The sequence below is a fragment of the Geospiza fortis genome, unplaced genomic scaffold (genome assembly GCF_000277835.1).
Source record: "Geospiza fortis unplaced genomic scaffold, GeoFor_1.0 scaffold608, whole genome shotgun sequence".
In the NCBI taxonomy this organism is placed as follows: Eukaryota; Metazoa; Chordata; class Aves; order Passeriformes; family Thraupidae; genus Geospiza; species Geospiza fortis.
Window position 1 is genome coordinate 299445 of NW_005054494.1, and position 16689 is coordinate 316133.

Below are 16689 nucleotides of genomic sequence, written 5' to 3' on the forward strand. Positions count from 1 at the left end.
TTTGTGTCACAACAGCTCAGCGGCTCACTGATACATCTCTTGGGCATGCAACAAGTACCTATGCAAAGCCAGTGCAGCAAAGAGAAGGCATGGAGAAGGAGGAGGCTGCTGCCAAGGAAAGCTCCTTAAGCCATTTATAAAATTCTCTGTGTTTAAGGGTCTCTGTGTGCTGCTTTCATTCGAATTTTCCTCTATCTATAGCAAAAGAAATAAGTTGAATCTATGGTCTCTTCAACAAACCTTTCTGTTTCAGTCAAGTGGAATCAGTGTAGCTCTTTTTTTAATCCTGAATTGTGTCCTTCATGTGTACCTTGCAGTTCTGAACTGTTTGTATGTACAAACTGAAAAGTAAAACCAGAAACATTGCATCCACTTTTGAGATAAAAGTCAACCTCCCTCGGGGCAAGGCGAATAGCTCCCTCCAGCCTCGGGGATCCAGACGAAGTTTCTCAGAGCTGATGGCCTTGCCCACCTCCTGCCAGAACCCACGGGAGCAAGGCAGCAGCACAGATTGCTGGCCAGTGCCAGCAGCCAGGACCCCTCCTTGTGTCCTGCAGGTGCTCTGTGCTGCAGGGGTGCGATGCTGATGGCACTGGGCACCACTGGGGCAGAGCTGGCCTGGCCCTAAGCTGCCTTTGGAGTTTGGAGCAGACATCTGCATCTTTGCAGGACTGAAACTGTGCAGCCCAGAGGAAGAAATGTAACAATTTTCCAGATTCTTCCTCCTCCCTTCTAAAAGGGATGCCTTGAGTTTAAAACAAAGCAGTTCATTTGAAACAAAAGACTAATGAATATAGCCGCTCTTGCTCTTTTGCAAGTTTAAACACCTCATCTTTCCTCAAAGAACAGCCCTAAATAATTTTATCTGCAAGCCCTAAGCAGGAATTTGTATTCATGGTAAGACACTTATTGAGTTAATTTATTTAATGCTGGGGCATAATTTCTAATAGTGGAGGAGTCCCTAGGCCCAGTGCAATTGTCTCCCTGTTAGGGCATTAATATTTAAAGGAGTTATAATATTATGTCAATTGATCTGTGTCTTTTAGGAAGTAGGTTAGCAGTTATTGATGGTCAATGTGTGAAGGATTAGCTAAAAAAAAGCTGGTACTTGGCAGACCAATGCCTGCCCCCCGGTCAAACCCCACGCCCCGGCAGGGAGGGCCCAGTGTCTGGGGCAGTGGGTCCGAATGGAATGTGGAGAATGCGGAGGGAAATAAGGCAGTGCACATCTGGAGGGTGCTGCTGCGGCTGCTCTGCAGTGCCGAGCTCAGACAGCAGCAGGGGGAACGCTGCAGTGCCTTCGTGTGGCTGCCAGTGCTGCTGCTGTCAGCGTTTCTGAGAGCTGTGAGTGAGCCCCGTGCGATCTGAGCGAGGAGCTGCTGGTACGCGTTCTGCAGGAGGCTCGTTCATCTTGTCAGATAGTCTTACTGATGACACTCACGAGAAATAACTTGACCTCTGTGTACCTTAATTTATCTGGTCTCAGAAGTGGGGAACATTTATGCTATTTCTTGAGTGATTTAAAATGAGAACTGTTCTGAATTTTTAAAAATTCTTGGTTGTTTTACTACTGTATTAAATTCCATATTGCACTAAGAAATATGGTGCTGAACGGCCTTTAAAAACAAGGTAATGTGGAAACTAATCCAGATGAAATACCTTTGTGCCTATTGTAGATACTGAGTATTTATTGAGGAAAACTGAATGTTGGCATAGAAGAACGTGCAGCTGCAGTGCAGCTTTTACTGTGCTGCCTGCAAGAGCAAAATAAATGTGTTGGGTAAATGTGGGCTGTGGAGGTGCTCAGGAGGGTATGTGGCTGGTTTTCCCCCAAAACTTCCTGCAGTGAGGAATGTTTCACTGCCCTGCAGAAACGCAGACTAACAGATGTGTAAGATGAATGATTGTGTCTGAACTGTGCTCCTCGAGGCCCCATCTCCTATATTTTCTTTGCATGCTTCTGTCAGTGGATTGTCAAGCCTTCAATTAATGCGTCACTTGCAGCTCCTTACACCTCGCTCCCTTCAGCCCTGCTGGCTCCTGTCCTGGGCAGGTGCTGCCGAGGCAGGTGCTCAGCCAGAGCACAGACACAATAAAGTGATCCTGTCCATCACTCCTTGCGTCCCTGCTGCTGCTCCCCGGCAGGGGCGGCCCGGGGCAGGGATGGAGCGCTGAGCTCCCCCGGCTGTGCCTGCCAGCACGGGCTGCAGGGGAAACCAGTTCCCTTTGCCATGGACATCACAGAGGACCAAGGAGAGTAATCCTGAATTACCAGGGGAACTGCACCGTTTATTTGACATTTACCTGTTACCTGGAAGCTTGGAAGAAGAATTCCCACGTGTTCACTGAGGATTTTGTGGCCATGTGTTTGCTGTAGCCTCTTGGTGTATTGACTATGCCCTTGGTAACCAAACAGTGTTTAAGGCTACATTTTTCTGTGAAGATTAAACCCTTTGCTGGACAGACAAACAGAAATACACAACCTTATTACAATTTCTTCCCACTACTGGTAATCTCTGATGAAAGCTCCTGCCCTATGACAGCAGAATTGCTGTTGTATTAACTGACACACTGAGCAGTGAAGAAATACTGCGGTTATATTCAGCTCTGGGCACTGGTGTCATCTTTCTCCTGCCCAGGAGTACTTATAGATTTCCATTTCACTGCCTCCCAATCTTCTATATTTACTGTCTTTACGGTCATCCTGTGCAAAACATGGGATATTCATTGGTGATGCTCATGAGAGGTTCCTCAGCTGAAGTTCATGAAGTCTCATACTTTAACTGAAATCTGATTTGTAAAATTAACTTATTTCTACAAGTTTTTTCAACAACCTGGATCAGTCTTCCTTCTTTTCAATAAAAATTGTGGTCTAATATTGCTGTGAGTGGGTAAATGATTCTGTCTCTGGTCCTGCATCCTCATATTATACTGAGGAGCCCTTGAAAGCATCTAGAAACATCTGAGTACAATTTCAGAGAATGGGCTAGAAGAGCAAAGCCTTGTTGGAAATTCAGATGTGGGACTGGTATTAGAGCATATTGTGTTTTGAAAAAACTCCATCCTTTCTCCAGTGGGATGCCTTGCATTCACAGTACTTGAATGTTCAGGTATTTTACTGGCTCAGTGTGGGCAAAGTTGTTATTTCCTGGTGCTCTGCTTGTCCCATGGCACAGCACCAGAGCTGTGCATCTGGCTGAGGAGGCAGAGTGTCCTCTGGGCTCTACAGGAAGGATCTAACCCAAGCAGAAAACTCATGATGTTCAGGTTATTATGGTGCAGCCACATTGGAAGCTGAGGCTCTAAATGCCATGTGTGATGAGAGAGGTGCTAGGTCTGAAAAGAAGGTGTGTGACTGGAGCAGCACTTCCAGCAGGAAGCTGGAGACCAGAGTAGAGCAGAGCACAGCTCAGAGCTGCCGCTGTGGCACCTGCTCCAAGGCCAGCACAAGCCCGAGGAGTCTTGGGCCAGCAGCCAAACTTGGTTCCACTCCCAGAAAAGCCAACGAAACCCCTTTGAAGTGCAATGACCTCATGCTCTGCTGCATGCTGAGTGGCTTGCCAGCTTTGCTGTTAATAGCAGGGGTTTATCCCACATACAATCAATGGAGCACAGAGTTACAGCACTTCTGTGAGGCTGGGCAGGGGAGCCTGCGACTAAAAGAGGCTGAAACTGCCATCTGTGGGCAGGATCTCTCTTGGCTTCAGAGTCTGACTGCTCTGGGAGCTACCCACACATTTTCCTATTTAGTCAATCCGTTCCTGTGGTGCCATTCTCAATAGCAGCTATTGCCATCCCATACTGAGAGGAGAGGAGCTAGAATTTGTCGAGAACTTCAAGACCTGAGTTGTCACCAGGGCTTTTTATGTGGTAAGTGATAGAACATGCTGAAAAATGATACTAGTCAGGGAAAAGGGCAGGAGCCCCTGCGTATCAGGTATGTTAAACATCAATCTGTCATGGTTCTGACTGTGCAGCATTTCTTCTCCCTGTCTCCTTCCCTTAAAAAAATTAAAATAATTTTTCTTAAACCACAAGACTTTGTCTTTCTTTTCTTCTTTACAGACAAGCAGTGCAAATACAGAAACAATCTCCAGACATGTTCTGCAGATATTTTTCCTTCTTTGGTCTGTGTCTTTTTCTTCCAACCCAAAGGTAAGTGTAGAGTTTGTTTTGTTTTGTTTTAAAGGGAACATTTGAATGATGTTTCACATAAATAATGTGGGTCAAAAGGAAACTATGCTTCTAGTTATCCAGCCCACCCAAAGGTGGCAGGGTGCAGTCAGGGATGTGGTATAGGAGAGAGAAATCTTCATAGGTCCCTAAACCACATGATGTCCATTAACAGTGCAACCCCTGATTTCCTGTTCAGAACCAGCACAGGTTGTAGGTTTTTACCAGAAATGCCTCCCACAAGGTTCCCAGCTCTGTTATTACCATCCTTGGTAGTACAAGTCCCAAACTGGTTGAAGTATTTACATACATACTGTGTAAAACCTTATTCTGCTGTAAGGTCCTGCTTAGTCTAAATCCTGCAGCTCCAAGGCCCTATTAACACAGCTGTGAAGGAAACAGAAGAAAAACCCTTGGTGAGAGCTGTGAGTAACTCCATGGCTGCTTCCTGCCCAGAACAGGGTCCTGGCACTGGGAGCAGCAAAGGCTCTGCCTCCCACCTCCTCCTGCCCAAAGCAAGAACAAACTCCTAACCTTTCACTCGGTTACACTTTTCTCAGGTGAGGCAGTGCCACCCTGCACCTTAACACTCACTTTTTACATTCCAAACCCTCTCCCTCCCTCTGTCTGTGTGAGGGTACAGATCTGTCAGCCTCATAACACAGCTTCTGCCTTCAATGACCAGCCACAACATGTAAATGTTGACATTGTAATCTAGAGTTGGACCCTCAGTATACCCAGCAGCTGGAGCAGCACTGCCCACAGAGCTGAGGGGGTGTCTGTGAAGTGTACAGTCCTCCACCTTTCCCCTCCAGTATTATTCCTGACAGCAGCTGTAGAAGCTGACACTCACATGTTATGAGGATGAAGCTTATTTAGGGGACTAGAGATTAGAGAGGAGGAGCTGTTGGGCTGTAAGATTTGTCTCAGGTTGTCATAAATGGGAGGAAAAAAGAAAATAATATTCCTTAAGTAGACTCTACAAGAAGGAGTGGGAAGGGGAGATTGGGATGTATTTCTCAGGCTTGTGATCTACAGATCTTGCTTGATTTTTCTGTTTGAACAGAACATTCTTAAGATACTGTGTGTGCAACCTGTAGCTATCAGCTGAGGCAATTTGCCATTTTCCCACCTCTTGAAGGTGCTAATTATTCAGCCAGGACAGCAATGTGAGCAAATGCTTGTGATTTCAATTGCCTACTTGGTTTTAATAACTATTTTATACTGTTTGTTTGTTTGAGCACAAGCTGGAAGCAGCTGCAGCTGCACACCAGATGTGCCCAGCCCAGCATGTAACAGTTGGTGTTTGTGTCCCCAGGAGCTCTCTGGGTCATGGATCCAGCTTGCATGGCAGGGGCACAGCGTCCCTCCCTGGATTTGAGAACCTCACCATGGGGTACAACAAATACCTCCGGCCCTACTTTGGTGGTATGTTGGCTCCTCACAAGAGAGCATTTAAAATCGGTCTGTAATGCTCATGTGGAGGGGAGAGCAGGCTTTAACCTTGCTGCAGTTTCAAAGGTTGTGTTTCTTTTAAATTGGTGTCCCAGGCTGCCCTCCTTTCTCTGCAACCACTACTGTCTTGGTGCACATATGTATGGGGCTTGGGATCAGGTCCAGCTGTGAGGTGAAGAACAGGGAATTTATAAACTTTAACATCTCTATGGAAGACTTGACTATATAACTAAATTCTGCTCTAACTGTACAAGGTTTTGTTTAGAGCCTGACCCTTGTGATTTTCTGCTTTACTTTTGGTCACGTACAGCTATTATAGCTATTTATGCAGCTCTAGAGGAACAAAGCCATTCTTCTTGCCTTGATTATTGACTTTTGACACATGCTTTCACCTCACACTGCGACACAAATCTGTTTCAAACCCTAGTGAGACTCTGGGGAGTTGGGAGCAGGCAGGAATTTAGGAAGTTACCTGAGGCTATTGAGCAATTTGGGTGTCAGGTCTCCCACCTTCCAGGTTAGTGCTGTCATCACACAGAGGAACAGGTTTCTCAGAATGACATTCAGAACCTAAAAAGTATCATTGAAAGTTTTAGAAACAGCAATGACCATTTTTATTTCTATTAATTTTGATTTTGTGCCTGAACTATTAATGAAACCCCGCTTGACAGAAAAATTTCCTATCAGCTTTCACAAGGCCATGGATATTTCCCATTGTAGACTGACCTGCTGCTACTGGCAGCTCTGAGCTGCTTCCTTTTTCTGGCCATGTTAATAAATGTCTGAGACAATACAGAATTTACCATCTTGCTCTGCCTAGAATGGCTGACCTGATGCAGGATTAGAAAAGCTCCTCTAAATCCTGTGACACCAGTGAGCAGATGCTTCTCTATAACAGAACAGAGATCCACTGCATCTGCAGCAAATGTTAAACAAAACCAGCCAGGACTCTCGTGTGACCTCCCCTGGAGGCCGAGTCCTCACAGTTGTGTCCTGTGGTCAGTAAATGCAGTGGGTTTGAGTCTCGATAGACAGAGACGTGAACAACAGCTGCTTTCAAAAATACACATCTTCTGCAAATGAAATAAATTTATGAACCCGTTAAAACAAACAATCAAAGCCAAAACCACCTGGAAAGAGTTTCAGAAATCGTGTGCTTTGGTCGTTCCTCACTGTGATTCATGTGACGAGCAGCAATTCCAGCAGCTGCAGCAGGAAAGGCCCCGCTCTGTTGTCACGCAGGCACAGAGGGCTGTGCTGGAAAGGGTCGAGCTGCGCTCGGAGCTCGGCGCTCCCCCGGCATCGGCGGAGCCCGGCCCGTGGGGTCCCCGTGTCTCTGTGTCCCTGTGTCCCCTTGTCCTCGTGTCTCCCTTTGTCCCCGTGTCTCTGTGTCCCTGTGTCCCAGTACCAGTGTCCCTTTGTGCCCATGTCCCCATGTGCCCGGTGTCCCTGTGTCCTTTTGTGCCCGTGACTCTGTGTCCCAGTGTCCCTTTGTCCCTTTGTCCCTTTGTCTCTGTGTCCTCCTGTCCCCGTATCCCCATGTTCCCCTTCCCCCTTTGTCCCCGTGCCCCCATGTCCCCCTGTCCCTGTGTCCCCCCGTCCCCCCGTCCCCCTGTCCCCATGTCCCCCGTCCCCGTGTCCCCGTGTCCCCCTGTCCCCGTATCCCCATGTTCCCCTTCCCCCTTTGTCCCCGTGCCCCCATGTCCCCCTGTCCCTGTGTCCCCCCGTCCCCCCGTCCCCCTGTCCCCATGTCCCCCGTCCCCGTGTCCCCGTGTCCCCCTGTCCCCGTATCCCCATGTTCCCCTTCCCCCTTTGTCCCCGTGCCCCCATGTCCCCCTGTCCCTGTGTCCCCCCGTCCCCCCGTCCCCCTGTCCCCATGTCCCCCGTCCCCGTGTCCCGGGCGGTGCTGCCCTCTCGCGGTGGCTCCCGGCGCTCGCGGTTCTCGGTTCGCGGCTCTCTCGGGCGGGAGCTGAGCCGGGCCGAGGCCGCTGCTCCTCCGCATTTCAGGAACGCCTGTTCTCGGGAACCAGGGACCTTCTCTCCTCTCGGTGGCTCCTCGCCAGGAGCCGGGGCTGCCCAGCACTCCCTGAGCTGTGGGAAGTGCTCTGTGCAGAGGTTCCTGGCCTGGCCGCTCCGTGCCCGGTGTGGGCTGGGATCAAGGGACAAAGTGGCCCTGGCTGCCTGTCCAATGGCAAATGCCACTGAAATGCTGCTGATCTAAACTGCTGAGCTCTGCAGCCAGTGTTAATGGGTATTTGCCCTCTGCTACCACCACCAAACACAGAACTCCACCTCCCTAACAGTGACAACTGCATTTCAGATCATAGAATTTGTGAGCCTAATGGTCTGAAACTGTGTCTGACCCTCTAGGCCTCTGCAGTTTTAGTGACAGTGAGTGAGGCTGAGGACAGTGCCCACCCTGCACAGCATCCTGAGTGGCTTTACTTCCCTTCTCTCTGCTGAAGCATTTCATTCCCTCTGCAGGAGAACCTGTACAAATTGCAATGAGTCTGGACATTGCAAGTATTTCTAGTATATCTGAGAGTGACATGGTAAGTGAAAAAAAACTTTTATTTTACAAGATAAGATTGAGATATGCCTGAGAGACTTCACATGTATTCCTGTGTGTCCAGCACAGAAATGGTCATTTTGAAACTGCTTTGCTGTTGGGGGCTGTTGACCACTTTCAGCAGTGGGATGAAAACAGAGCTCATTTATGACTGCAGACTATTGTCCTGGTTTAGGGCAAATTTGGGAGGAAACTCCCAAAGGGGTTCCTCTAGAAAGCAGATTCAAGTGGCCCCTCCCCCAACTGGTTCATGAAAATATTCCCTTGGAGATAAGTGTAAAAACCTGGTTATTTAACAAGCAAAGTATACACAAGCATAAAAAATAAATAATATTAAACAATAAAACCTCTTGCTGTTCTGAAGAGATGGTGAATTCAGAAAGTCCTTTTCATGGGCTGTGGCTTGGCTCACTCAGTCTGTTATCTGTCCCTCCCATGCTGGAATGCCATGTCCCGGACCCGGTGGGCCACAGGCATGAGCTCCTGGTGTTTTTCTGGGTTTTCAGTCTAGAGCAGGTTCAAACAGTTCCGAGAAAAAGAAAAAAACCCCACAGTTTGGGGAACTTCTCTGCCTCTGCTAGCTAAAAACTAACTAAAAGCAAAGGAGAGCTCTGTCCCACTGTCTGTCTGTGCTGCAGACAACACAGTCTGTGAGAAGGAGTGTGGGGGAGCAAGTGCAGTTTCTGAAAACAAACTGCACACTTCTTTTCCCCCGCTTCACTTTCAGAAGCAGTCTTAAATGTGCAGAACTTAATATCCAGCATAAACAGAGCAGACGATTAGGAATACAAGCATCATAACGTCACCCTAAGACAACTGTGTAGATGCCATAGTAATGTGGGCTTACAAGAAAAAAGAAGTGGTTCCAAAAGTCCTACTGGTCAAAAACTCACCACCTTCTGGAAATCAGACCCCATGGAAATAGAAAATATCAGTCCTGTGTGGCATCCCTTGTGAGAAGGAAGTTGAATAGTCCAGCAGTGCCTGTGGTGTCCAGAAGGCTCAGCAAAGGATCAGCTTCAGAGCCAAGTGGTGCTGCTTGGGGGCAGGCCAAACTCAAGTTAATCCCAGTGTTCTTAGATTCAAAATTCCTATTAAAATAGAAGGCACAACTTTTCTTTTTTGACTTGTTTGGGGTTTTTTTTAAGATGTCCCTGACATAACAGGTTGGATTCACTTACCTTTTTTCCCCAAAGTGCCAATGCCTCCTTGATGACCAGATTTATAGTACATGTGGTCTATAATGTCAATGGCTTGTGGGGTGGCCTCAAGTGTATGCTTCCTATCTGTTCTCTGCAAAATGGGCACAAAAGCATCAGGTATAAAAACTGCCCATTAAAAACATAAAGTGCTGTAATTATAATCTTTAGTCCTCAAACTCCATTAGAGTGGAAATGTATTAGAAATATTACAGAGTGAACAAAACTGAAAACTGTGACAAAAGTGAAGCTTTAAGCTTGAAGCCTGGCTGTGATAGGTTGAATAAGGATGTGTTCTGTCCCTTGTCACACACGTGGTGTGCCCCAGCTGTGCCGTGCAGCTGCCTGGACACACGTCCCCAGGCTCTGCTCTGTTCTGCAGGATTACACAGCCACCATCTCCCTGCGGCAGCGCTGGACAGACCCTCGGCTGGTCTTCCATGGCAACAAGAGCTTCACGCTGGATGCTCGCCTGGTGGAGTTGCTCTGGGTGCCAGACACCTACATTGTGGAGTCAAAAAGGTCTTTCCTGCACGACGTCACTGTGGGCAACCGCCTCGTCAGGCTGTTCTCTAATGGCACTGTCTTGTATGCCTTAAGGTACAGAGACCTCCAGCTTTGCTGCTGCTGGCTCAGAATAGATTTCCAGAACTACCCTGGACAGGAGCAGGTACCAGCTGTCACAGGTCATGAGTTTGGGGTCAACGAGTCAGCTGTGAGCATTCTCTGCTGATGTCTGCTGAAGCCCTGCTCTTGCTTCCAGGAATGCCAGTCAAGGATTAGGATCTCCCATCACGGTATATGCTGTATCCTGAGGCCTGCTCAGAAAGCTCATGAGTTTAGGTGTCACCGAGGAAAAATCCAGCCAGATGGGGGCATGGGAGGAATGGAAGGAGGACATCACAAAGTAAAAGTTCAACTGATAGTGGGAAACCATTTGCTTATCCAGTGATGACTTCTGTTTTTTTACCAAGAAGTGTATTTTTCCATGAACTGCAGGAAGGCGCCCAGCACTTGAGTTAGCAATTCCTACAGTGCTCTCCTTAGCTTGCATTAAGTGAGTCCCAGTTACCTCAGCTGCAGAGCAAAACTCACCTACCTCCACATCAGAGAAAGCCAGAGTACGTGTGCAGTTAGTCACTGCACCTCAAGTCGCAAGTGCTGACTCCTTAAGATGAGCAAATTGTAGCAATGGGGAAAAAAATGTGACTCTGCACTCTGTATCCCACCAGATCAAAGCAAAATTCCTCCTTGGGCTGCATTTTCATTGAGGTGGCTGCAGAGAGCGATTGTTCTTGAGGGTTCGCAGTTAATTCTTATCATAGGTCCAAATAATCTAACTGACAGAGCAGAGCTTTGTCATCCCATTTGCTGTGTAAAACATGCTTTTATTGCAATTTTCAGAGTTCTTTCTCTCCCGACAGAATCACTACTACTGTTGCCTGTAACATGGACCTGTCAAAATACCCTATGGACACCCAAACATGCCGACTGCAGCTAGAAAGCTGTAAGTATTATGTTCTAGAAAACTCTAAATTTTTTTATTCATAAGTAACTACACATCTTGAATATTTGGATTAAGCACCGTGGCTTTCTGGAGTAGATTTTTATTCCTGCAAATTATAATGTCCAAAAGAAAACAACTTCTGTGTCATCATTCTTCAAGCGTTTTTGTTGCAATCCACAGCCCAGAAAATTCCCGTCACTGTGCAATTTATGCAAAAAAAGTGGTAATAAAGAGTATTTATTAAAGTGTAGATAATTAAATCTCGTACAGAAAGGATGAAGTAATGTTGGGTGGTTTTCAAAATTCAGATTCTTTTGAACACACAGCTTCTTCAAAACTAACTTGTGAGGTAAGTGCCTGTGATAGAGTGCAAGAAGGAACAACTCTCACATCTTTAAGTAGCTAATACCTGTTGCAGCCCCCAAATCCCCACTGCCAAAAGGACATGGGGAAGGGTGGTTCTCACTAGAATTAGAGTTGAATGTGGCTCTCAAACTCATGAGCTGAAATCAGGGCCAAACCCAGGTTTGTGATACCTGCCCTCCCATTGGGGAGGGGATACAGAGAATGGGACCCTTATCAATAGGAAGAGTGTCAGACTGAGAAGTCTCAAGAAGAGGAATTATCAGTGAGTTCTGCTCTCAGTTAGATTAAAAACTCACCTAAGGCAGTGCTGGCTGAGAAAGACTCCAAGGCAATGTGGGGCACTGCAGGGTTGCTGTCCCAAAGCTCAGCCGGTGCAGTGCTGCTGCTCCAGACCTGTGATGGGTATGCAGCTCCTGCTGCATGACACAAAACCAAACTTCCACCATCTCAGCATGGAAAAGACCAGATTTTTAACTTCTGGGGTTGCAGCATGAAGCACCTAGGGAAGAACATATTATTTTCACATTAAAATCATATTAGTTCACCATGGTTAATGTTATTACAAAGAATAGCTCCTGAAATAATAATGATTGGCCTCTTCTGCTAAAGTAGAGCATGTTTAGGCCTGGCTTAAAACTGATTGGGTCCTACATCATGCTCAGTTGCTGTATAATTCCAATGAAATTACATACATATTGCCCACTGGAGATTTCATTAGGATAAGTGCCCAGAAATAATGCTATTTAAATATATGCCAGATGAATTAACAACAATCTATCACTTATAAAATTTTCCTGATTAACCACGATTTATAAAACCACTTAGGAACTTTGAAAAGTCACATCCTTAGGATTCTGCTCAGGGATTCATGCTCTGGACACCTAATTTAGGAGTTCATCACGCCCAAGCTCTGGTAATTTGTGTCTAATAAGAAAACACAATTAGATGTAAATAGAGCTGCAACTTCATCTGATTCCTTCTACCAGGACAAATGGTTTGTTATCAGAATCACAGCGTCCCTACTCATGGTCTCAAAGAAGGGCTCTTAATAAAAGAATTAAATCAGTGAAACTGATGGACTTGTTTCCTAAATTAAGTCAGATTTTTGAAGGGAATGGCAGGCTGGCAACTCAGTACAAGTTTTACCCCTCAGACTGAAGTATCCCTCAGTCTAACATGAGTTTATGTCATCCCTGGAGGTACACACTCAGATGGCATATATGGAGTCCCACTGCTTTGAGGCAGGAATTTGGTGTTACCAAATGTTGTGTGCATTTATTTGTCCTCAGTAACTTAATGCCTTTGAGGATATGAGGAATGATGTGTAGAAAAGGTTGTTTTTATGACCAGGTTTCCTGGACAATGTGTACCCAGTCAGAGAAGCCTAGTTCATAACCACATAGCAGTCTCAGCCATAAGCTCCTGACTAACTGAAAATGCATTTTCTGATGTTTTGAAGCACTGGAATAGATGACTCAGTGAAATGTGCTTCTGCTCTGTGGTAAGGGGCTCAGTGAGATCCGAATTCTCTTTCTTTACCACTGTGTTTCTCCTGCTCTCCTCTCAGACACCAGAGAGAGTCTGTGTTTGAGGGTTAACCATGGCAGTACTAATATCCCATTGTATGTAATCAAGCTGTGTATGACAGCAATGGATTATCTTTGAAAACATGAATACCCCATGTAAACAACTGCAGCAGGCGCTCAGCAGCCTTGCACGTTGTGTGTCATTCCCAAAGGTGTGTGTTCCTGTCCACATCTGGAGCAGCAGACCAAGGGCAGTGAAGGAAGTGCAGCCGATGTCCCCGCGTGGTCAGACACAGCTCAGGGGCCTCTGTCCAGTCTGCAGTGCCAGGATCGGGGTTCTGCTCCCCGCAGGAGGCAGAGCAGGGCACAACTGGGCTCTTCCTGGCCACAGCAGTCACACAGTGTCTGTGTTCTCCTCAGGGGGCTACGATGAGAACGATGTCACCTTCACCTGGCTGAGGGGAAACAACTCCGTGCACGGCATGGAGAAGCTGCGGCTCTCCCAGTACACAGTGGAGCGCTACCACACCCTGGTCTCCAAGTCACAGCAGGAGACAGGTAAATCTGGGAGAGCAAAAAGCAGAGAAAGCTCTTGGGTGTTCCCCATCCCATCTCCTCTCCTTCTGTGGGCCAAGATCGTTTGACTCAGTCCTGAACCAGTAAAGCCTTTAGGAGATCTTAATCTCACACAAAGAGATGAACAGAAAGGTGGTGTCATCCTATTAGTTGCAGTCAGGATATTCTGTAAGATGGAAATCCACAGAAAGATGGAAGTTTAAAACATACTGTATTCATTTGATGGACTTTAATTTTTTTTTCCTTCTTCCTATTTTCCTCCACACATACCTGAAGAAACTCTATCCCTTCAATCCAGGTGTGCAGTGTAGAGGTACTGTGAAAAGCAATGTTTACAGTAACTAGGAGTAAAATTAATGTTTAAAATATACATTTGTTTGTAAATTACAATTCTATCACGATGGAATAACATATTTTTGTAGATCAGAATTCAATGTCTTTTTCATTATCAGTGTAAAATACTCTTTTCTCCAATTACAGATAGTATGAAAGGGGGCAAGACTTCCTTAGAATGACAAGGTTTTAAAAATAACAGTGTTTTGTTGTTTTGTTGCATACACAGCCATGAACAACATGGACTTTGTTTCTACACTTCAAAGGGAATTGTTGTTTATAGAACAGAAATAGATCCTGAAAACACAACTGATCCAGCCTCAGAACCCTTATGTCAGTATTTACAACAAATTGTTTTTTAAAAGATGGAGAGCTCAAAAATATACCATTATCAAACATCACAAATCACTAATGAAAATGGGGGTCTGATTCTCTGTGATGGTAAGGCACAGGGGTGCTTTGGGATGTGAGCCAGAGCCTGCTGACATCAAAAGACAATGTTTTGTCTGTTTTTCAGCCATCAGGTAAGGCTGAACCTGGCAGTGCCCTTCAGAGCAGGTGTTGGGAAAGGTGCTGTGCTGAGTGTGAGAGAGCAGGTGAGATTATCAGCCCTGCTCTGCTCGGCGCTGAGGCCCTGCTGTAACATTCCTGTCATGCTCAGGGGCAGGAACCCTTTGCAAGGCATCTGCTGTTCAGATGGGGTTGTTCAGATGCCTCTTTGTCTTTCAGTGCTGTGTGTGTCCTCCTGTGTCAGGTGTGTTACCTGCATAGGCTCTGCTGAGCTCCATCAGCTGGTACTGGTGCTGGGCTGTTCTCGTTTTACTTCGGGGCTCCTTGGAAACCTCACATTCACCAAGTCTCTTCCTTTCATAAACAGGCAGTTACCCACGACTGATATTACAGTTTGAACTGAGAAGAAATGTCCTTTACTTCATACTGGAGACCTATGTGCCCTCCACTCTGCTTGTCATGTTGTCCTGGGTTTCTTTTTGGATCACACTGGACTCAGTGCCTGCAAGAACCTGCATTGGTGAGTTCTTGCCTGAAGAATGGAGAAGATTTAAGCAGACAGAGGAGCCTTTGAAGGCTGAGTAGATGGTACTTTTCTTGAGCTACCTGCTCAGGGATAAATGGTCTACTCGTCTCTGCTGTTCTTTGGGGCAGAGCTGGGTTGGTGTGGAGGAGATGCTGTGGCAGGGACACATGCCCACCTGCAGGGCTGTGTGTGGCTGAAGCTCTCAGGAGATCCATTGCAGAGTAGAGGACAGGGCACAGGTGGTGTGCTTTGGAGAAAGCAGGACGGAGGGATTTCTTTACTGAAAGCATGAAAAACAAGAGACCCAACTGCCTGTTGGAGCCAAGCTCCCAAAGGCAGGGAGAGCCTGTGTGAAGCTAGTGAATGCTACAAAAGTATTTCAGTTGCTGTGATGGATGATTTGGATTTGGTAAGAAGTGATGTGCTTTAACCAGCCAGCAATGGAGAGCAATGACATGAACAGAAGGGTAGGCCAAGACTTCTCCAAAGTGTCCACAAAAAAAGTGTCTCTCTGTTTCCAAGGAGTTACAACAGTGCTTTCTATGACAACTCTGATGATCGGCTCACGAAGTTCACTTTCAAAAACCAACTGTTTCATTAAGGCCATTGATGTTTATCTTGGCATCTGCTTCAGCTTCATCTTTGGTGCCCTTGTGGAATATGCAGTGGCTCACTACAGCTCCTCACAGAAATGTGCAGCTAAAGTACCAGAAGAGGTAAGGCCCGACGTACCTTAATAAGGCCAGTGGTCTTGGACTGGCAACAATTAGTTCTCCATTAACTGAACAAGACAAATGGTCTTCTTGCTATGGATACATCAACAATGCTTCTCCTAACTGGCACTAAATCTAAACTTTTGTGTGTAACAAATACATGAGTAGCACAGGAATGCTGTGTTTCTGGCAGACTTGTGAGCAACAGCCTTAGCTGGCAGTCCTGTTGGGTTCACAGGACCACATCCAGAAAGGCACTTGGGCCAGGCACTGGATTGAGTCCACAGCCCCGAGTTGAGCTCCTGTGAGCAGGAAGCACCACTGCTCCTTTCAAATGCACTCAGAGAAGAGCCAGTATAACACAACTCTTCACTCTTCTATCAAATAACTCCAAGGAAGGAGGTACTTCCCTCTGCCACAGGAAAACTGAACCCTTCTTCCTCCTTTCCCAGAAGACGTTTCCAAACATCTGTCCCACAGCCTTCTGTGGGGATTGTGAGAGTGAGTTGTTCAAGGGCTCAGCTTTAGTGTGAGAAATTAAATAATCAGGTATGACTGTAGTCCAGTTGTCATCAAGGGCCCAAATCCTGTTGGGAAAAAGGAGGTTTCCCACTGCAATACTGAGTTCCCAGCCATTAAGTCACTGTGTAGACAGGAAGAGATGGATATCCTGTAGGAGATGGATGTTGGCATACCCAGAGTAAAACTTGGTCAAGGATCTGAAAATATCTCTATTTTGGACCTCAGGCCCTCCTAGGGTTAGGCAGCAGCTGAAAGGTGTGTTTGAGTATTGGGATGACCACATATGAAGCTGTACTCTTATGTCTTTATCCTTATGGTCTTCCTCCTCTGCAGGAGAAGACAGACCTTAAAACTGTCCACTCTTGTTTCCTAGGGGCCTGCAAATGAACTGACTGAAGAAATGGAAGAAGTTAACATCACCAACATCCTCAAAAATTCCATCACCAGCTATAAACAAAAAATCAGCTTCACAAGCATTGAGATTTCCAGCGATAATGTTAACTGCAGTGACTTGACCATGAAAAACCATGAGAAAATCAAATGTGCCTTGAGGAACAAAATGCACAGGATCATTGGTTATTTCACAATTCAGAACCCTGGCAATGTGGACCACTACTCCAAATTGCTTTTCCCTTTGTTTTTCATGGTGGTCAATGTGTTTTACTGGGCTTATTATCTATATTTTTAGTAGAAATTAGTTGCTTCATTCCCCTA

At 46.3% G+C, this 16689-nt stretch overlaps 1 protein-coding gene and 1 long non-coding RNA gene across 3 annotated transcripts; one reads left to right on the plus strand and one right to left on the minus strand.

Moving 5' to 3' along the window:
- Positions 1-4087: 4087 nt before the first annotated feature.
- On the plus strand, positions 4088-16663 carry GABRP (gamma-aminobutyric acid type A receptor pi subunit). 2 transcript variants are annotated; one of them, XM_014310187.2, is made up of 9 exons: positions 4088-4155; positions 5492-5601; positions 8113-8180; positions 9779-9996; positions 10821-10903; positions 13216-13353; positions 14582-14734; positions 15263-15456; positions 16349-16663. In XM_014310187.2, exons 1-9 carry the CDS (start codon positions 4100-4102, stop codon positions 16661-16663), a joined length of 1335 nt encoding a protein of 444 aa, XP_014165662.1. In that variant the 5' UTR covers positions 4088-4099. The 2 variants fall into 2 exon arrangements, with proteins under 2 accessions (XP_014165662.1, XP_014165663.1); XM_014310188.1 differs by lacking the exon at positions 4088-4155 and having other exon boundaries at positions 5544-5601; positions 15263-15444.
- LOC115948731 lies at positions 4508-6882 on the minus strand. The gene is made up of 3 exons (XR_004082517.1): positions 6759-6882; positions 6101-6198; positions 4508-4560 (listed from the first exon to the last, which is right to left on the minus strand). It is a non-coding gene; the product is annotated as an uncharacterized LOC115948731 (long non-coding RNA).
- Positions 16664-16689: the final 26 nt, after the last annotated feature.